At 42.3% G+C, this 14,974-nt stretch overlaps 1 protein-coding gene across 1 annotated transcript in view; it reads right to left on the reverse strand.

The window, feature by feature from the left end:
• The window catches only part of VAPB (VAMP associated protein B and C), a 55,506-nt gene that overhangs the window by 20,151 nt on the left and 20,381 nt on the right, over positions 1–14,974 (reverse strand). Inside the window, exon 2 of the mRNA XM_068565481.1 lies at positions 8,378–8,530. Within this exon, the coding sequence (XP_068421582.1) occupies positions 8,378–8,530 (153 nt within the window). The remainder of the gene's footprint in view (positions 1–8,377; positions 8,531–14,974) is intronic.

A 14,974-nucleotide genomic window follows, 5' to 3' on the forward strand; every position in this document is an offset into this window, starting at 1 on the left:
GAGGTGGCAGGTCAAACACCCCTTCTGCAAAGGCAGGGACTCATGAAATAGAAACACAGATGCCCGATGCACTGGTGAGACTGGCAAGGTGAAATCTTTAGGCTGAGTGAAAATGGTGGCCGCTGGTGAACTTCAGGAAGCGCGGGGTGTGAGACGGGTGCTCGGCCCCTCCCCTCTGCAGCAACTCTCCTTCCACCTAGAGCAGTAGGTGGAAAGAAGGCGTTTGCCACCCACCATCGCTCCTTCCCTGTGGGCTCCCCAATCAGCGTGCAAGAGGGAGGAGGTCAAGTGGCACCGAGACTTTGTGAAATTTCATAAACCCTCGCTGGGCCTCAGCAGCTGCACCCTGCTGAACTAACACAGCCCCCAACTCATGTCCAAAAGTTTGTATTTCTCAGCTACGATCATCTCGTGTCGAATTCAATTTGTTATACCCTATTAGCTGGAACTTTACGAGAACATGACAGAATAAATGTTGTTAAACGTTTGTTCTTTCAGCTGCATACATGCAAATTGTGACAGAAATTATGTACTTTTTTCCATGACAGGCTATAAAAGAGTGTCCCATTAACTTAATTTATTTCACTTGAATACCAGAGACACTGATGATAAAACCCTCTTAATTGAACCATCTATCCTACTTTTAAAATGTATTGCTGATACTACACTAAAAAGAAGCCTGTTACCAGGAGACGGCCTGGAGACCAGGTCACCACTCACCAGCATTAACGCTTTGTGATACAATGTCTGCTATACTGCAGACTGCGAAAGTGGGATCCTGTTAGGAAAGGGTGTTCATGGTCATAAAACACTGGATCAATAAGATCAGACTTTCTTCAGAAGAAATGCATAATATATGCTGCTTAACACACACACACACACACACACACACACACACACACACACACACTCTCTCTCTCTCTCTCTCTCTCTCTCTCTCTCTCAGAGAAATGACTTGATTAAATGCGGCATAAAAGCTTATGAGAACCCGAGCAAGTCACAGATCATTTTCATCTGCAGCATAATGGCAACAGAGCAAATGAATAAAAGTCTAACAAGCACCTCGACACACGCTTTATTATTTTTTTAATCTCAGAATTCTATCTTTAAAATGTCCCTCTCCTTGTTCACATGACCGCGATCTCAGCTCAGTCCCACCCCCAACATCTAAGTTTCTCCAGCTAGATGTCCACGCCTCCTCCCGGTCTCTCTCTCAGACAAGCTGCCCTGCATAGCCCTGTAACGCTACAAATTTAATCTCCCCCTAAACACCCTACTCACCATCACGATATTCCTCTGACCAAAAACCCGCTACAAAAAAGCCTATTTCCCAAGTGAAAAACAATCAATTCAAGTCCACAGCCTGGTTCTCTCAGTTTACTGATATGATCCAACAATAGGCTTCCCTGCTGGTCCAACAGGTGTGCACATGGTGCTGGCCACACCCCCGCACGCAGGTATTCTCCTGTCGTTACCCAAGTCTCCTCTTGTCATGTTGGGCCTAGGAGGCTGGCACATCCCTCTCGGTCCCCCTGCCCTACTCACATCTCAGTATGTCACACCTCCCCGGCTTCCTCTGACTCTGAACCTGCCACTAGTCCGACTCTGTCATGAGGGGGTCTCCAGCTTCAGCGTGCATCAGACCCACCTGGAGTGCTTGTTAAAACACAGGTGGCAGGGTCCCACCTCCAGTTTCTGATTCAACAGGTGGGGCTGAGAACACGTATTTCTAACCTGTTCCCAGCTGCTGCGGCTGGGCCAGGCGCCCTACCTGGAGAACACGTGCTGCGTGACGCCTCCTCACGCCACAGCTCCTGCTGGAATGCTATTTCACTCTCTCATTCTTCCTGGGGATCGTATTCTATCAGCGGACACTACTGATACAGAGCTCTCCCCACATGTTCGCCTCTTCTACCCAATTAAGCTGAGACCAGGACTTCATGCTTTGCTACCTCACATTCTGGGAACTAACCTGCAGCTTTCCACTGGTTGAAGAGTATGCCCCTTCTTCCCTTCCAACATTCAAAGCCCTCCAGAATCACGCTCCCTCCAGAAATCTCCCTGAGCAGCACAGAGAGAGGAAACCCTCTTTAATCCTCAACCAGCTGTCTTCTCTTCCGCCCCACTTCCCAGAGCCACTCACTCTTCATCTCGTGGTTTAAGACAGTGGTTTCCAATCCTCTCATCACCACTGCACTCTCTCAACTCTCTGTCTTTGCTTTCATGCCTCTGTCAGAAGACTGTTCTCTACTAAACTGCATTTACAATGCCACTGCTCCACTTTTTTGAAACTAATCAGAGAGAAACCAGAGCTCTGCCATCAGCTTATGATAACCAGTATTCCACAGTGAGGTGACAGAATTCTAGCCTAAAGCAAAGCGGACATTTTAGTTAGACTGGGTGCCCTTATCATGAGTAAATTTATTATTTCCTTTAGGATGCTCAAAATGTTGAAAACATGACTACTTTCCTGGACCTCTGCCTATTCAGGGACCCATGGATGGAACTAAGAGTCTAGAGGGTAAATAATTAATTGTATCTATTTATAAATTAGTTGACATTGAATTGTCTTCGTGTTCTCTACAGGATGTTCCAGTTCAGTATAGCCCATCTTAGATAACAAACTCCTCAGAGTCTCATTAATTTATTTGTGCAGAGTTTACAGTACAAATGTACCCCAGTATCACTGGAAAATGAGGTGTGCCATATACAAGCACTGGCCAAAGAACATGGCTGACTCACTCTTTTTTGTAAATATCTTTTAAAATGCACATCTTTTTTCAAAGCTCCAACACACTTTCCTATCTCCATTAACTCTTTATACTGGAATACTACACAGCCTTTCCTGAGTACGCTCGTGATTATCAACATCCATTACACGCTACCTTAATATGACCCACAAGCGAGGTCTCTTGGGACTGATCCACTGCACAGGGAGAATGGTCTGCCCTGAGGCTTAGGCAATTCCAGATCCCTACTGTTCTCTCTCCCGTCCTTGTTCTTTGAGGTGTTCCTGTCCAGGCCTTCACTGTGGCCACCGCTCGCGGCCCTCGCCCTTCACTCTGGTCTGTGACGGGCTGGACATCAGGACAGGGTTAACAGAGAGTCTAAGGTAAGAGTATAAACAGGAGAGTCAAGACTAGGGAGCCTAAGTGTATAAATGTGCAAGGTGCCGTAACCAGGGAAAGGAACGTGACTTCTGGCTGCTCCGAAGTCACGCTTGGTTTTTGCTCCTCAGCCACGCTGCAGGAGCTGAAGCTACCTTCAGCTGAGTGAGGGGTACTGAATGTTCTTGGATAAGTCCTCTTGCTCATGATCTTTGAAAAATGTAAAGAATAAGGAAATTGTGTTACACTCATAAAAAGTGAAACATAGGGTTCTCCTTAAGAAACTTAAATATTACAGTAAACTTTAAAAAAAATCTTTAAAAGCACGATTAAGCTTAATTACTGTTGGGAATTTCCCCCTTTTTTTTAAAACCAGAATCTCATCTGGTGAAAAAGATTAAAGACATCTTTTAAGTATGAATGTGAGTTGTTCTTATCTGAGAGTCATAAAGCTGGTTCACGAAAACCACTTATAAAAAGGTTCTGTTTATCAGAGACTTCCAAAGCAAACGATCAAACGAAGAAGAATGTGGCTGTTAAGATGCCCAAACCTCCAAATTTAGCTCCCACTATCAGCACTTGGCGGATGAATCCCCGACTTCCTTCTCTAAGGGCGGTGCACTTATACTCGGACGCTAATCACCTAAAAGCTGCAACCCAAGGCTGGCTGGTCCAGGGCAAGCAAGCAGCTCCTTTAAACTCAGTCAGCAAAATCTTAAAGGGATTAATTATCAACTGCAGTACTACCCAATTACATTAATTGACCAATGTTTCCATCCAAGAAGAGTTGCTGATATTCATTCTCTGTCCTCGGGATTTTACTGGAAGAACTTTATGCTTTAAATGTGATTGAAATAAGTGCTGAAAAGGGCTATATGTCAGGAATAAACACTGCTCCTTAATTCTCTGAATTTTCATTTAAAACACAGATTCAGACACTAGAAGATTTGTGTTTGTTTGTCGTTAATCCATTTTCAATTCCCAGGGTACACGTAGTAAAGTGTATCTGTACCTAAATACTGGTATCTTTAATGACTCTTTCCAATGCCCCCCCCCCAAACAGATATTTTGCATTTCTAATTTCCTTGGTACAAAGGCAACCAATATGCATAACTGAACTGCAAATGGAAGCGTGCTTGCTACTTTAGTGAAATTAGAATTCAGTGAAGGTTATAAAAATATTAAACTTAATATCATATTACAGGAAGCGTAAGTATTTTTGATAGGCCCATAATTTTACCACTTCACCTGCTGTATCCGCTGGCAAACATGGTTTGGAATATTAATGGAAAACTCCCTCATTATTAAACTGCAGTATTAAAAAAAAAAATCCACAACCACTAACAGCTTACCACAAAGACATTTTCAGAAATTATCTACCTTCAAAGTATTTTCCCACCAGACAGTTCAGAAAACAGATTTAATTTTGTAAAGCTAGAACAAATGGAGAGACCCCCCGCTGCTTCAAACAATTCATTAATTCAAAAAGTTCTATTTTCCTTGCATCTAAAATCTCTAGAGGAAAAAATCCAATCTCCTCTTCTCCAATCTCCATTTAAGTGTGCCTATTTTGCTGAGGTCCAGATTTGAATAATTCAAAACCGTCTCTAGCAGATGGTGTGTATCAAGGGGCAAGGGGCCAAAACCATGGCATTCTGGGCCAATTAATGCAAACACAAAGCAGCCAGCACCCTCCCACCTACTGCCTGCCTCATCCAATAGGCACAGATCCCAGAAGGGGCTGTCAGAAAGAAATGCAAGGAGCACCTACCTAAAGGACAAAGAAAAGGAGTCAATCAGAGACCCGAGCGACCGGATCCCAAAACACCCCTCTGCGAAGTCCACATGTTTTCACCTACCGACACAAGAAGTTTAGGTTATACCTGTTTCCAACTGTAACTTTACCACCTGAGTTTATAAAAGAGTTGTTGTGTTTTTTTTTAAGGACCCAATGAGTGATGTGCCATCTTCTGAAGAAAATACATGACAGGTCAGCGTCTGGACTTTTGATGCATAATGTAAGGTCCTGTGAATATCAGATTAAGCTGACAGCTGAGAAGAGTTTCACAGGGTGTGTCTGAACGACATCTGACAGCTACAAAGTGTCAATCCCTCATCAAAACCATGATTTGTGTGCCTTCAAACCTCAGTCTCTCTTGCCAGCTCCATGGGTAGATACCATCCTCCTCCTCCTCCTCCTTCCCTTCCTCCTTGCCCCCCTCTCTCAAAGAATGATTTATAACCTTTCCTATCAGCTAGCACATCCCAAGGGTTTTCAGAAATGGGAAAAAAATAATGTACTAGTCATGTCCTTTTCAGGTATGCTGTGACATTCTGTGTGGTAGGCAGGGCAATGCTGGTAGTAGTTTCAGTTGATTTGATGACCTCCTTTTTATAGATTGTATTTGAAAATTTACTAGTGACTTTTCACTATAAAACAAATGCGTATTATAGAAAGAAGAAAAACAAAAATCCCTCCTTAAATTAGAATTAGAAAAATTTCATAAGTTAGTAAAATGTATAGAACTGATTTATTTCTAAAAAGGCAATTCAAATATGTACGATCCACCTTCAACAGAAACTAGCCAGTTTTTGTCAAAGCTAGTGGAAGAAAAATGCAATCCCACTCTTGTACCACACTTCCCGTTAAAATTCTTCAGCACTGGTAAATACTCTGTGAGGCGGATACCATTCTCTCCACCTTACAAATGAGAAAACTAGAACCTAGAGTGGTCAGAGTATTGGCAAAGATCAGCCGACAGGTGAAACAGCAGGGTTGGGCTTCCTGTTCGGGTTTCCGAACCCCAGATCTAATGATCTGAGTAGAGTGGGTGCAACCAAGCTCGGCCACTCTCGCAGGCGGGAGAAGGGAAGGCTGGCCTCTGAGCCCTCTGCACTGCGCGTCTGCTGGGCTCCTCCCTCCCCTGAGGACAGTCTCTCTCTCACCCGCAGGAACCCGGGAACTCCACGTCCTCACCTAGATGCCATCACGTGGCTGCATTTTAGCAGGACCCTTGGAAAAGTGCAGTGCTCTTACCCCAAGACATGAGTGTCTAATGATACAGTGGCCCCTGAGCACAGAAAACGACAGCCAGTGGAGGCTGGCCTCCTCTGCCGACTGATGAGGCTGTCCCGAAAACGCAGTACAACCCGGCTCTACCCAGGTGCGCCCCAAGCACTGAGACCCGTACACAGCAAATAAAAACAAAGGAGCCCTTTCTCACGCGTAAACATAATCTTGTCTCGTTAGGAGGAAGGCCTGCAGACGTATGGACATTTTGTTATTCAGTGGCTTCTTTCCCCAAGTACGTGACATTTTGAGAGCCAAGGTATTTTGTTCTACATTCATTTGTAAGTGGGGCCATCCCCTAACACTGCTGAGGCGGTTTAGTGTCACCAAAGAGCCACTGGATCAGGACAGACACCTGGCTTCAAATACTAGCTCGGCCACTAATCACCCATGTGCCTGTAGGTGTTCACGCCCACTCTCTGAACCTTACCTTCTTATCTGCAAAAGGAAGGCCACAACCACAAAATCTTGGTCTTCCTTAAGGAGGCAAACATAAATCGAGACAAATGCCCAGGGTTAGTTATTACTTTAAAAAAACATTCCTCTGATGGGGGAGGGGTGAATCTTTCTGAAAGAGATACACATATACTCACACACGTTTATACTTCATATTGGAAAGCACACCTACACTGTACAACTGCCTGTTGAGACTATTCAGAAAACGATGTGGCTGCCCCATGTTCACTGTGAAAACTTCTACGTCTCATCTACTGACAACCTTACTCAAATTTGACATGGGCAAGGAAATCAAGAGGTACAAAAGAAGTCAATTTAAAAAAGGGAATAAAAGATACCAGCTGCCCTTGATTTCAGCGGAAAAACTGAAACCATATGGATCCAAGGAACACCGAAATGCCAACATCCTGGGCCCCTTCCTTTACCAGCATGCTGCAGTTCAGAGAGTCTGGGCATCAGAGCCAAACAGGATGGTCCACATCTTGCCTCTATCACTGGCCAGCTTTGTGAGCCTGTGGCCACCGGCCTCCTTCTTAGTACAATGGGGTAACAGTGCATTCTGCACAGGGCAGATAACAGAAATTACATGAGATAACATGTGTGCAGGCCCAGCACAGAGGAGACCCTCAGTAAATGCTGGCTGCCACCCTCCTGATTTCTCCTGGACAATAACCCGATGCGAGAGTCCAAATCAGGTCTTGCAGCCTCAGAGACAAACACACAAGGGGACAGCTGGTGTGGGCGCACCATAATGAGAGAGACCAATGGATGCAGGGAACAAGAGTTTGCAGAAATGATCAGATAATGAAACACCTCATATCTCTTTCCAAAGAGGTGAGTCATTTTCTTTCAGGTGTCAAATGAATAGCCAAATGTATCACAATCAAAATCTGTCATGAAAAAAGCCAGCCAGGTACCCATTTCAAATGAGTAGTAGCTTCTAACGATGCAGAACCTTCTGTGACAGTCTCCTGATACTTAAAGGATTAACACACACTCCCCCAGAGCTCCTCCACAAATACAAAAAAAGCACTGCTGGATCCAGAAGTTCTAATGAGCTAAAAGTTTATTCCATTTCTAAAATACATTTAAACTCAAACCCATCACTTACATCTCCTTAATTCTGAAATCCAATTCTCAATTTGGGCACTCTACCAGCATCTTTTCAAAATTTGGACTTTGGAAAATATATGCCCTCTCAGACAGAAGGGGAAAAAACCCATCAGACATGCACAAAACTTGCACCCTTGAATATATTCCAATTTCCTCAGCCTTCATCTCCCTTACCCTTTCACAATCAGTAAAGTGCAGCTACCAATCACTGGAAATGACATGAGCTTAATGTCAGAAATCATTTAGCTTAAATAAGAAAATAACTCCATTTAGCTTTCTCCCACAAAGTAAAATTAAGTTTGTTTAGCCCTTTTTTATTTACTGCCAAAGGGCAGATTTAATCTCAAGGGAGTGAAAACCAAACTTATTCTGAAGCAAAGTCTGAAGTTACCCCTTTAATTTTGCTCTATTGAGGCACGAAGGCCGTAAGCATTAAACTAAAGAGACTGTAATTATGGAAGAACAACAGGTGAGTGGGACCCACAGAGCTTTTTAATCAGAGGGCGGGGGCTTGTGGGGGAGAAAACGACCATATTATTTTGCTATACTGCACATACAAGCTTTAAGAGATCCCACTACTTCTAGGGGGCCTTTTTAGCCCACCCTGTTGGCCTTCATTCTCAGAACTTACCAGATACGTTAATAGAGGCCCCTGCATCAATGATCCCACTGTTGGGCCTCACGCAGTACCTACGTGGTGCCGTGGTCTTCACTTTAAAACACACATTCCGGTCTGTCGGGTTGCCAAGCTTTAGGTTGGTGGTGACAACGTCGGTGAAGGGACCTGTGGAATGAGACAAGAGACTGATTGGGGATCTCAGGAGGATCGTTTAGAAGAAAGACTGATTTATGGTCTGGGGTCGGGAGGGATGTGGAATATGGTTAATCCAAAACCATCTCATGATGATGGATAGGAGAGACCGGCTGAGGCTGACGCACCGACAGTAAGAGCTAACATTCACCAGGTTCTCGCCACGCCACCAGGCACCTGGCCTAGTGCGTGTTCTAGCATACAGTATCTCCGTGACACCTCCCAACTTCATGATTACTGCCAGAGGAGAAAACTGAGGCTCGGGAGGACACACTACTTGTCTAAAGTTTTCATGCTAGTCAGTGGTAGCTCGGATCTGTAACCAGGCAGCCTGAATCCAAGGCCAGTTCTTAACCTATGCTGAACACTGATTTCCGCAATAACAAGATGAAATCTAACAGGGAGAATGTAAAGGACTAGACCTGGGTCCAAAACGATTATCAAAGGCAGAGTGTGCCAATAGTGGTAGAGATGCAAGAAACATGTTGAGGTGTTAATGGTCTATCCACACAAACTGCCCCCACAGCAATACAGTGTCGCTGCGGAAAAGCTAACATCATCTTCGGTTACAGCAAGCTCAGCGTCCTGCTGGGCAGCCCACACCTGAAACATCACGTTCAGTTTTAACTACCCAGGGTACCAGGAAGATTGAAACAAAGTGCCCTGAGGGTATTTTTTATGATTATTATTTATTCATTTTCTACTTTATTAGATTTTTTAATTAAAAAAGTAAAACATGCTTCTTAAAACAAGCCAAATAATAAAAGATGTATAAAGAGGAAGTTAATAAGCTTTCCCTTGTCCCCTGAGGTAACTAATATTCACAATATGGGAGATCTTTCCACATCATGTATGCTTACACAAGCAGTACACACATACATGAGTGAGGAGGGGGATTAACAAAAATGGGATCATACCATTTACATTACTCTGAAACTTCTCCAACACCTGACCACTAGGGTTTATCAAGAAGTCGGGGGGGGGGGGGTGGTGAACTACAAGGTCTCTTAGGTCCTCTTCAACCCCTTTTCAAATTCACATCTTTTCACTATGTAAATCAATGATGTCTTCGTGTTTCCTCCAGGCAAGCTCTTTACCCCATCTCTACATTCACAAGGAAGTAAGAGGTGGGGTAGGGAGGTGTGTGTGCGCCTGTGTTCACAAACTAAGGCACACACGAAGTTGGTTCATGTGCTCCCTAAGAAGATCCACAACCAAGACGTTTAAATCTGCGCCTTGAAAATTTTTCAATGAGACTCTAAGCTCCTGAGGACAAGAATGATACCTTACCAGTTTCTATGTCTCCAGCACTGTGCCTGGCATGTGGTAAAGGGGTGTGTGTGGAGAGAGGGAGCGGGGAGAGAGACAGAGACAGAGACAGAGAGAGAGACTGACTGAGAGTCACTCACCAAGGAGGAAAGTACCTCGTGGATTACCACTAGCAAAATTAAAATCTCAGGCTGCTTTCTCGCCTCTGGAGGCGCTCTGGGCATGAAAAATCAATCTGATATGGGCTTAACAAATATAAATTAAGAAATCAATAACGGTGAAAAGAAAGAAAGGAAAAGGGACTCAATTCCAATAAAATAAACTACAGCCAGTTCTGCTAGAAAGCTTATTTTGAAAACGTGAATCTGTTTCAATGTGATTGATGTGCATATTATGGGGACAATCTGAGCATAAAATGAATTTCACATTTGCTTATGTGTGATTTTGTCTGCAAGAAACGCTAAGTGATCACAGAAAACTGCACCCACCTGCACCGAGTGGCACAGAAATACACAAAATACACAACTACACACACCTCAATCACCCACCAGCACCTCCGTTCACCGTGTGGGACAGGGGCCACACCCATCCTCACCTGGTGTCACCTTCCCTGTGATTTCAGGTGACCCTCCTTCCTCCATCTCAGTACCTCACAAACTGCAAGTCTTCCAACGCCCACTTCCACAGGCAAACTTCAGGTCTTTTTCAAGGTAAAGTGCCATATTTATTACAGTATGTATGTATTTCCGAGCCATTTAACGTGTGCAAAACTATGCTTCTGCTTGTATTAGGTTCCTGTCTTTGTGTGTGCATGACCAACAAAGTTTTTGAGTGTTATGCACCTAATCTCATTTCCTCCTCTTAAGTCCTATGGTTTTTACTGTGCTATTTTGTATAGGATGGCGATTTTTAGGAACGCATATGCTGCATTACAGCAGGACTGATTATACTACTAGATTATCTATTGTTTTGTAGTTTCTTATACTAAAAGCTATTCCCATTCTTTGAGCAATGACACCTTCAAGAATGAAATGCCTAGGGAACTCCCCGGTGGTCCAGCGGTTAGGACCCCACGCTTTCACTGCCAAGGGCAAGGGTTCAATCCCAGGTTGGGGAACTGAGGACCCACAAGCCACGTGGCAGAGCCCCCCCCCTCCCCGCCCCCCCCAAAAAAAAGAATGAAACGCCTAGACAGAATTTCTCCATTTGCTTACCTTTCCAATAAGCCCTGCCTTTGGCCCCGTGGCAGTCAAGCTGGACGCCACAAGAGGGAGGCACATTGTAGGTCCAACTGTGGCCAGGCATGGGGAAAGGCAAGGCCTCTGCTGTCTCGTCCCGCCTACTGACTCCATCACACATAAGCCTCTCTTGAAATGCTAAGTCATCTCCTTACTGAGAACTAAAAGCTCACGCAGGAGGGTGGGCACCCTGTGGCCCAAGAGGATTTTCAGCCACAGAGATGGACAGCCAGATGCTGACCACGCTCTATCCTTGTATCAAATTTTTGGCCTCCAGGGAGGAAAAAGACACTTGGTGCTGAGGCAGTCTTTTCGGGATTATGGAGGCAGCAGCTCTCCATGACTCTACCCTTCTCCACTCTCCAACACATGCAGTCTGGCTCAGAATGAAGATGGAGAAAGTCTGATCTCCCATTAAGTCTCTTTGCTTGAAGTGGGTATCACTTCAGCAATGGTAAAAGAAAAAAAGAACAACTAAACACAACTCCAGTTTTCTGGAGTCAAAGAAAGCAATTAAACAAACACACAAACACAAGCTCAGACAGACCTACACGGGCACAGTCACGATGTACATATATTCCTTGGCCCTCACGTAAAAGGTGCCAATCACAAGGACTTACATGCCAATCATACAGGCAGAGCTCCAGCTCAAATGACCCCACAGTGCTGGGGGGAAAGGAGAAGGAAACAGACAAAAACCGTGAGACACCTGAAAAGGGGTGTGCTTTCAAATATAAGGCCTACGGGGGAAAACAGCACTCTCACTGACAATCTGAAGGCGCTTCATAAACCAACAGGCCTTAAAGCTTTCCAGATATAAGCTTAAAGTTATTTGTTTCAACAAAATTCTGCCTCAAGAACATGGAAACATCATCAGATCAGAATGCCAAGAATTCATAAGGGCCCACAAACACATCCAAAAAGATAGAGGATTTTCTAAGGTGGTTTGAAGTATACTAAGCAGAAAATAGGGATGTTGGCAAGATTTCACTGTGATGAAATTAAGAGTGCTTACTTGTTTCCAGCCCAGTTTCTCCTGTCTCTTCCTCCTCACCCTGCCGCATCAGAGGGGGGAGTTTAAGTGTGTTTATCCTTTACAATGACCTTTCCTTCTAGGTATTCCACAAAAATAAAGCAAATTTAACTGTAAACACTAATCTGCTTTTGGAAATTCCACCAGTTAACCCATTACACAGCAATCTAAATAATATTTCAGCCTATAAGATTCTCCTAAAAAGTAGTCTAATTTATTGAAAGACAAACGATATTTGTGTAATAAGCAGAATAAAATAAATATCCCAGATCTCTCCCTCAACACTCAATCCTGAGCCATTAAGTGCTAGAGATTTCTTGGGCTTAAGTAGGTTTTATTTTTAAAAATCTGGAGGAAACTATACTAAAAATATATGCAAGTGAACAACATCACTGATAACATAGCAAAGTCTCATGTGTAAAAATCACGACATTTTGTAAAAACAGGCCAACCCTTCTCTCCTCACCCTGGGCAATTTACTCTAAGAATTTTATTGAAAACAAATTCTATTCGATTTGAGTAATTATAGGAAATAAACCATGTTAGTGTTCTCCTTTCCCCTGTATTAATGAATTACAATACACAAAAATCTCAATAAAAATGATGTAATAAGGGCTTATGAGAATCATTCATATTTTTACTAGTCATTTTCATTTCATAAAACTGCCATTTCCATTAAAGCATTATGTAAAAAATGGGATTTTACTATACCAACATGCATATTTATCACCAATGAACTTAAACATTGCTTATACAGTACAGACTCAATTTACAAATGAAATCTTCAAAAATTAGACTTTTTTCTTTTAAAAGATAAAAAAATGATTTGGGATCTCTAGTACTGCAGCACCTCCTTTTAAGCATTTTTCTTCTAATCTTCTAGTCCTTATTTCAGATAGTTATACAGATATTTAAGAATTAACATCTAATGTGAAAAAGGAGATCCAAAAAAATGAAGCAACATGAATTTGGGAGAAATTAGGAATATTCCTTAAAGATTTAATTTTTCTTCTTTCTAACAATTTGAATAATGTTCTTCATGCCCTGTATTATGCATATTCATCTGTGAAAATTCTTGTGAGTTTGATAGCTGCTCATGAATAGCATTAACTAACGTGAATATGAATTCCGTGACATGCTCTAAAACATACTAAGATAAAACTAAGCACAGTATAAACTATTTCCTCCACCCAGGTTTGGCTTATTGTCATTTTAAAGTGTGTATTTTAAGACAGTAAGAAGATCTAGAATTGGCCTTAGAAAGTAAATAATACAATGTCAGCAGAAATATGCATAGCATTAAAAGTAAAAGCAGGAACAGTTAATTTTTCAGTCTTACTTACAAAAATGGAGTCTCAGAATTATAAAGCGCTGGTTTTAAAGGTCAAAGAAAGAAGGTCATAATCCAGCAAACGAGATTCTCAACAGTAAGACCTCAGGTTGCAGGTATGGACAATTTCATCAAAAATGGCTAGATAAACTTATCAGTCAAGAAACACAAGAGCATTCTGTGGAAAAAGTATTCCATTAAATTTTTAAACATTTTAGCAATCTATGCACGGTTCAAGAGTACTTCCTTCTTGTAATCGTTCATTCCAAGATCCATGGAAGAAGACTATAACAAAACTCTTCCTTTCAGAAAATGCAAATAACCATTTTCACAAAAGAATAACTTAAGCATTCAGGTCCCAATGACTGTAAAAGATGACAGTGAAACTCCAAGTGAACTCAAAACTCAATCTTGACCTTACTTCTCTGTGTAACCTTAAGCATATCGTATCACCCCATATGTAAAGCGCAGGGCAGAATTTAAGGGGTATTATTTTTACTTTGCAATTCAACTAGAAAACAAAGATAGATATACACACACACACACACACACACACACAACTATAAAACGCCTAGATGATAACATAAGAAAATCCAGATAACCTTGGGTTTGGCAATGACTTTTCAGATACAATATGGAAGGCACAAACCATGAAAGAAATAATCGATAAGCTAGACTTCATTAAAATTAAAGATGTTTGTTCTGCAATGGATACTGTTAAGGAGAATGAGAAGCCAAGTAAGTCACAGACTGGGAGAAAATATGTGCAAAATATTAAAAGTATTTAATAAAGGGCTGTCACCCAAAATACATAAAGAACTCTTAAAACTCAACAATAAGAAAATGAACAACCGAACTTAAAAAAAAATGGGCGAAAGATCTGAACAGACACCTCAGTAAAGAAGATATACAGATGGAAAAAATATACAAGTGAAAAGATGTTCAACATATGTCATTAGGAAATTGCAAATTAAAACAACAAATGAGATACCAATACACACGTATTAGAATGGCCAAAATTTAAAACACTGACAGTATAAAAAGGCTGGCAAGGATGTGGAGCAACAGTTCTCATTCCTCACTGCTGCGAATTCAAAATGGTATGGAACTTTGGCGGACAGTGTGGCTGTTTCTTAACAAACCCAACATACTCTCTTGCCACAATCCAGCAATCACACTCCCTGGTATTTACCCAAAGGAGCTGGAAACTCACGTCCACACAAAAATGTGCACACAGATGTTTATAGCAACTTTATTAATACTGCCAAAACTTGAAAGCAACCAAGATGTCCTTTAGTAGATAAATAAACTGTGGTAAATATAGACAATGGAGTATCATTCCACACTAAGATGAGCTATCACACCATGAAAATTCAGACACAGACGAATCTTAAACGCATATTACTAAGTTAAAGAAGCCAATCTAAAAAGTCTATAACCTGTATAATTCCAACTATATAACATTAAGAAAAAGGCAAAACTATGAAGAGAGTGGTTGCCAGGGGTTACGAGGGAAGGGAGGGATAAAGAGACTGAGTACAGAGGAT

Source organism: Eschrichtius robustus, chromosome 16 (genome assembly GCF_028021215.1).
Source record: "Eschrichtius robustus isolate mEscRob2 chromosome 16, mEscRob2.pri, whole genome shotgun sequence".
In the NCBI taxonomy this organism is placed as follows: domain Eukaryota; kingdom Metazoa; phylum Chordata; class Mammalia; order Artiodactyla; family Eschrichtiidae; genus Eschrichtius; species Eschrichtius robustus.